Source organism: Brassica rapa, chromosome A05 (assembly GCF_000309985.2).
Source record: "Brassica rapa cultivar Chiifu-401-42 chromosome A05, CAAS_Brap_v3.01, whole genome shotgun sequence".
In the NCBI taxonomy this organism is placed as follows: domain Eukaryota; kingdom Viridiplantae; phylum Streptophyta; class Magnoliopsida; order Brassicales; family Brassicaceae; genus Brassica; species Brassica rapa.
Window position 1 is genome coordinate 24872073 of NC_024799.2, and position 7112 is coordinate 24879184.

Below are 7112 nucleotides of genomic sequence, written 5' to 3' on the forward strand. Positions count from 1 at the left end.
ACTGCTCCTCCAGCCAACCTGATTGTGCCACGTATCCGCTAAGCAACGTGCCTTCGAGACCCAAATTAGGCGACGTCCTTTGTTTAATTGTCTATTTTCCTTTTATTTTAATTGCCAATTTAGCTAAACAACCCTCCTAAGCGACGCCGATAAACATGCTCTAAGTACGTCAGCATGTGGAACTAGGCAGGTCAAATTGTGTGTGAATTGGTTTATTTGAGTTACTAGTTATTAATCAAGTTAAATAAAACATAGTAAAACCACAAAAGTAAGGATCTTTACTCTGACATTAACTCATGGTAACTGTAAAGGGGTTTAGATCCCCAAATCTAATTACTTAGTGTATTGTAAGGCTGACCATTCTTAAGCATGAAGTTTAATGCGTTTCATCGATTCATTGTACAGTACTAATTATATATAACCATGGGTTAAAAATTAAAAATCAAAACAAGTCAGTTGGAGGAGAATCACTGATTTGACCTTTTTCCGTTTAAAAATGTGATAAGATCAAAGGTCAGAGTGGAAAGAGATCACATAGTACTTGAATTGAATATGACCGACTATTATCATAGGACAAATGTCCATATAAGTAAGTAGTGACGGTTTAACAATTAAGATTTGAAAATGTGTATATCATGATTGACTATGATACAGCAGCTAAATAATCTCTTTGTTTCAAATCTAATCTGTTAAAACAGGAGTACAAAATTAGATTGTCCCTTAATTTTCCACTATATTTACAATATCATGCCACTGAAGTTATTAATTAACCTATCTTTTAGGATTTTTGTCTTTTCTCTTCAATTAATGTATTTCCAAAATCAAATTCTAACTAAAAAATCATGGCAACAATAATTAATAAACCTAAATTTTAATATTCTTTGTCTTTTCTTTTTTTTATTATACATATGTGTGTTTGAAAATAATTAATTCCATATATACATTTCATAATTACATACATTATACATAATAAATAGTATACAAAATTTTTATTATACATAATCATAAAATTGTGATCCATAAAAACAGTTTATACAACAATTTTATTATATATAATCATAAAATTTTGATCCATAAAAAATAAAAATACATTTGTGTGACTTTACATGTCATATTCTAAATAAATAGATGATATAACTAAGGGTTTACATGATAAAATAAAACTACTCAATATAAACTATAGAATTATTGTGTTTAGAAATGTCATATTAAAAAAAATTAAACGGATAAATTTTAAAATATATATTATCACTTATACAAATAAATATTTATTTATAAAAAAAACTAACACCTGCGCGGGTGCGCGGGTCAAGCTCTAGTTATACTTAAAACACACAGATATTGAGAAAAATATTTTTTTTGTTTCTGGAATTTATTTAAATGAAAAGTAACCAATGAAAATCAACTTATAACTTTACTTTTATTCTTTTGTTTAAATATTATTTTATCATTTTATTTTTCTGCATTAGACTTTTAAAACAATTTATATTATGAAACAAAAAAACCTTCAAAGCTATTTATATATTGAAACAGAGAGAGTATATTTTTTTACATATGGCATTAAATACGCTTTGTATTTAACACAGTACAAAATATCCCACAAAATGACTTTCTCTACTACCTATCTATTAACAAACGACCTTCAACAACTATCATAGCAAATAAAAAACGTAGTAGTGGTTTACTTCAAAACAAATCTAAAAAGCAATAACTGTTGGTAAAACTTCTACCAGCCGTAGACTGGCTTGTGAGCTTGAGGTGGAACAAGCTTCAGATCCTTGCAATGTTGCATATCATAGTCTTTTGTTTTTGGTGTTGCTCCACTGCATAGTCTCAAGAAATCATTCCCTGTGAGAACATAGTGTGTGAACGCCAATCCTCCATCGATCACCTCGTTAAAGCTCGGAACCGATCTTGATTTTCTCATCCTTTTTCCTCCATCTTCATCGTTCAAGATCTTATCCAGATCCGAATACTCCATGAATCTCTGTGTCGCTGCTTCCCAAGAAAGATTGTACATCTGCTCAGGAGTGAGTGGCAACGGCTCTTTGGACATTGCTTCTTTCACTTTGTTCACAAAGTCTTCGGATGTTTTGTAAGTTAGACAGTTTGGGAATGATCTGAAGAACTCGTTTGAAGGATGGTCTGCACACACCACGAACTTCCCCATGGCCAGTGCTTCTGCTGTCGCTGTGCATAGAACATCGCTGATGCTCGGGTTTATGAACACTTTGTACCTTCATTAAAACGAGAGAGAAACATTAACATAATTTCAAGACTATCTGCGTTTTTTCTGCGTTTTTTCAGAACTTACTTGTGAAGAGCATCGTCCGCATGGTCCCTTCCTTTGAGGAAATTGAGATTCAAATCGAGTTTCTGTGCTGCACGTTGGACCTCGACTGCATCCTCACCGTTTCCGTACACATCTAAATTGAAGCCCCCGAGGTCGCTTTTGTGTTTAGCCATCAGATCTATTAGTTCTCTGTATCCTTTAGCCCACACCATTTTTCCTAAGAAGTATGCGCCTTTTGAGAAAGCTTGTTCCCCACGGGACCTCTCTTCAGCAATTTTCTCCCCAATCATAAGGAACTTGGGATTGACACCATGGACATTGCATATAACTGATTTTGGCAAATCTTGCGTTGCTCCAGAGAGACGAAGAACCTTTCATGAGTGGAGAGAATATGTATATTAGCATTTAAGAGGATTCAAAGCAACAGAACAAGAACTTGAAAAGATAGAGAGTTAGAAAGACCACCTTGTCGCAATATGCTCGTGTGACCCAATTGTTTACATGGTTGACAAAAAATGCTTGAATAGCACCGTGCTTCTCCCTTTTGATGTACTCTAAGTAGTTTGTGTGGACAATTCCAACAACATGGTTGAATTTATCAGTCCACCGCTTGCCGTGGTGATACCAGTTGAGATGTTCAGGCTCTTCAAGAATAGCAATGTCAGCATCTTTTGACGGTATGAATTGAGAAGTGTCACCAGCAGGAAATATGCTGCGCCTTTCTTTCGAAAACTATAAGAAAATCAGAAAAGAAAACACAGTCACAATCAAGTAATAATAGTAAAACATATAGTGTATCCAAAATGATCAACTTACCTTTCCCGGGTAAAACGAGATTTTAAAATCAGCCTTGAAACCAATCCTTTCCTCCAACCATGTACGTATATAACTCTCTTGTTCTTCAGGTGAACTGAAGGTGAGATTGTTTGGGTAAACTAGTTCTTGATCAGATTCGCAGAGCCAAGGAACCACGAGTGTGACACTCTGTTTTGCAGATTTTGCCAAATAGGCAGCTCGAAACAGGGGATTTACAGCTGTCCCTGTCATCCACGGGAGACTAGCTGTTGTAACTATTGCCACGTGCCTTTTGCTTTCTGGCGTCTCAGGCTTCAAGAAATCAGTCCAAAAACCACCATCGTAATGGTGTCCTGTGCTCTGAAGAACACTGGCTATCCTCATATCCAAATCATCAACATGGTTATCATTTTCAACTAAATCAGATGCTTGTGAAGATGGCAGGCGCCAAAGGTGTTGGCTCTTGCATTTATAAAGGTTTTCTACTACTCGGTCGCACAAATCTGAAAGACAATTCAATCGACCAAAATCAGGGATTGAGTTTCTCATGTAAACACCAAAAACTAGATTAAAACTACAAGAAACCGTGATTTATAACCATTTACAATATCCAGCAAATTTCATGTCTAATAAGCCACCGAAAGGCAGATTTTAATTTGAGTGATCTGTTCTCACACACAATAACACCTAAAACTATTTGAAACTAAAAATGGTCAAGCAACACTAAACAAATCCCCTCCTAATATCAGGGAGAAAAGTTAAGTTTTTTTCTTTTTTAAATCACCGATAGGCTATGGCAGAGAAACTCCAACTATTCACAACTCAGACTCATACAACTAATCAAAAATTTAAGCAACATGAAGAGATAAATGCAATACATGCTTACCCTTTCTTACACCAATCTGATCAAGGAAAGGTTCGGACTGCCTAACCAAGGAAGCCAAAAGTTCAGGTACATCCAATGGGGGAACATCCTGCACCAAAATTTAACGTCAAACACCCGATGAACACTGAACTAAAATATACGGAGTAACAAGAAAATTCCAGTAGATTAACAAGTTATTTGTAAAAGAAATCAAGAAAACAGACGAGTGTCAATCTCAAACATTAGTGTATGCAATTCCTGTTAAACTTAGAGAGAGTGAGAGAGTTGCTACTTCAAAAACACCAACCTTAGCCTCATCAGTTTCTTTGTAAAGTGATTGCTGCAAATACAACAAAAGAGAAAACACCATTAGAAAAGTTGCTAAAATACCTTAAGAAACTCTAACTAATCATTCCAAAATACAAACTATCATCTCAAAGCTTGAGAGAGCGTGTAAACACGAAGAATCTTACAAAGCTGGCTTTGAGCTTCTCCATAAGCTCACTGTTCTTGAATCCAATCAATAACTCTAACGAGCTCCGTTTCTCAAACTCTTTAAACCTACTCTTCAAAGACCTAATCGGCTTCCAATCTCCAAAACTACCTTCTCCCTCTCCCTCCCTCTCCGCGTAAAACTCCCTAAACCTATCCCTATCCCGCCGTCTCCTCATCTCCAATTCACGCTCATCCAGATCCATCTCAGACACAATCGCCTTCTTAATCGCCGACAAATCCATCCCCAGCTTCGCCTTCGCCGGCCCCCACCTCTCCATCACCTTCCGGCTAATCTCCGGCGCCGAGTAAACCCTGCGGAACTCCGATATCTTCGGCTCAAGCTTCTTCATGATCCCAATCTCATTGCCAAACGCCGACGAAGGAGACGACGACACGACGGGAAACGCAGACATCGCCGAGTTATTCAGGAAATTCTCGATCTCGCGGTCGAACGTCGACGCTAGATTCTTAACGGAGTTTGCTCGTTTCCGCATCAGCTGCAAATCCGCGTCTGCTGAGTCCCTAACCTCCCTCCACCCTTTCGAGAGTAGCGAGAACGCGTTGGTGGAGGATAACATCATCGACAGAGACGGCGAGGAGGAAGAAGAAGAAGAAAACGTGATTCCGTTGGCCGTAGACGACGGAGGAGATTGAGATTGAATCTCTTTCGCCATGATTTTAGGGTTTCTCACGACGGTTTCGTGAAGGAGTTAGTTACGATTCGTCGAGCGAGAAGAAGAAGAAGAAGAGAGGAAAAACAATAGGGTGAGGAATGGACGGCTGAGATTCATTTGGATGAGTGTCTTTTTTTTTAATTGGTTCTCTTCTCTCTCTCTATATTGTTCTGGAAGAGGAATATACCAAGTCGGACGATGATGACCGCTTGACCCGCGGCTCACGTGGCGCGAGTCCGACTTGTCAATGACGTGGCGTGTATTGAATGGTTTACGAGATTTATCACGATTGGGGATGGGCTCATGACAATGACTTCATAAAAAGTGGACTTATATGGACCCTTGGTTGAAGCCCATTTACGGTTCAAAATATTGGCCGACTAAATGGGTGGTCACGTGGAATTTTGATTGAATAGTATTTTAGAACATTTGTTATCTCCATTTTTTTTTAGAATAACGATTTAATAGTGATTAATTCATCAATTTAGGAAGTATTATGAAGTTTAACTGAATTAATTGACAAAAATTTAAAACGATGCTCATTTACTATGAAAGAGAGTTTAATATACATTAATACAAATATAGAATGTGTTTAGAAATTTTAAAACAACATTAAAGATCATATGCTTCACTATATAAACCATTTACTGAAAAATTCAATATTCTCGGACAGGTTAACACAGATTTTGAGAAAAAATGAAAAACTAAAAATATTGTTTTAATCATACTTGCATCTTTCACTAATATATGATGAAGATCAAAGAGGTTTGGAACCTTTATTGTCTCCGTTGTTTATAGAAAATCGTGATTTTATAGTGTTTAGTCCACCAATTTAGGGAGTATTATAAAATTTTACTAAATTAATTGACAAAAAATTAAAACGATGCCCATGTACCATAGAAGAGAATTTAATATACATTAATACAAATATAGAATGTGTATAGAAATTTTAAAACAACACTAAAGATCATAGGCTTCAGTATATGGAGTATTACAGAAAAATTTAATATTTTTGGAGGGGGTTAACACATAGATTTTGAAGAAAAATGAAAAAAATGAAAATATTGTTTTAATGCATAGTTGCATCCTCACTAACATACGATGAAAGGCAAAGAGGTTTGGAACCTTTATTGTCTCCATTTTTCTAGAAACTAACGATTTTATAGTGGTTAGTCCATCAATTTAGGGAGTATTATGAAGTTTTACTAAATTAATTGACAAAAAAATTAAAACAATGTTCATATACCGTGAAATAGAGTTTAATATACATCAATACAAATATAGAATGTGTTTAGAAATTTTAAAACAACACTAAAGATCATAGAATTTAGTACATAGAACATTTACCGAAAAATTCAATATTTTCGCAGGGGTTAACACATAAATGTTGACAAAAATTCAAAAATATGACAATTATGTTTAATGCATAGTTGTATCATTAATTAACATATGATGAAAGTCAAATATGTTAGGAACCTTTGTTGTCTCTGTTTTTCTAGAGAATAGTGGTTTAGAGTGGTTAGTCCACCAATTTATGGAGTATTATGAAGTTTTACTAAATTAATTGACAAAAAAATAAAACGATGCTCATGTACCATGAAAGAGAGTTTAATATACATTAATACAAATGTAGAATGTATTTAGAAATTTTAAAATAACACAAAAGATCATAAGCTTCAGTATATAAAGCATTTAACACATAAATTTTGAGAAAAAATGAAAAATATGAAAATACTATTTTAATGCATAGTTGCATCCTTCAATAACATATAATAAATGTCAAAGATGTTTGGAACCTTTGTTGTCTCCGTTTTTCTTGAAAATAGCGATTTTATAGTGTTTAGTCCATCAATTTAGGGAGTATTATGAAGTTTTACTAAATTAATTGACAAAAAAGTAAAATGATGCTCATGTACCATGAAAGAGAGTTTAATATACATTACTAAAAATGTATAATGTGTTTAGAAATTTTAAAACACCACTAAAGATC

The 7112-nt window shown here is 34.9% G+C and overlaps 1 protein-coding gene across 1 annotated transcript; it reads right to left on the reverse strand.

Annotated features, from left to right (window-relative positions):
* Positions 1 to 1501: 1501 nt before the first annotated feature.
* LOC103870321 (digalactosyldiacylglycerol synthase 1, chloroplastic) lies at positions 1502 to 5289 on the reverse strand. The gene is made up of 7 exons (XM_009148445.3): positions 4427 to 5289; positions 4261 to 4293; positions 3975 to 4062; positions 3110 to 3591; positions 2759 to 3025; positions 2315 to 2664; positions 1502 to 2237 (listed from the first exon to the last, which is right to left on the reverse strand). Exons 1-7 carry the CDS (start codon positions 5120 to 5122, stop codon positions 1727 to 1729), a joined length of 2427 nt encoding a protein of 808 aa, XP_009146693.1. The 5' UTR covers positions 5123 to 5289; the 3' UTR covers positions 1502 to 1726.
* Positions 5290 to 7112: the final 1823 nt, after the last annotated feature.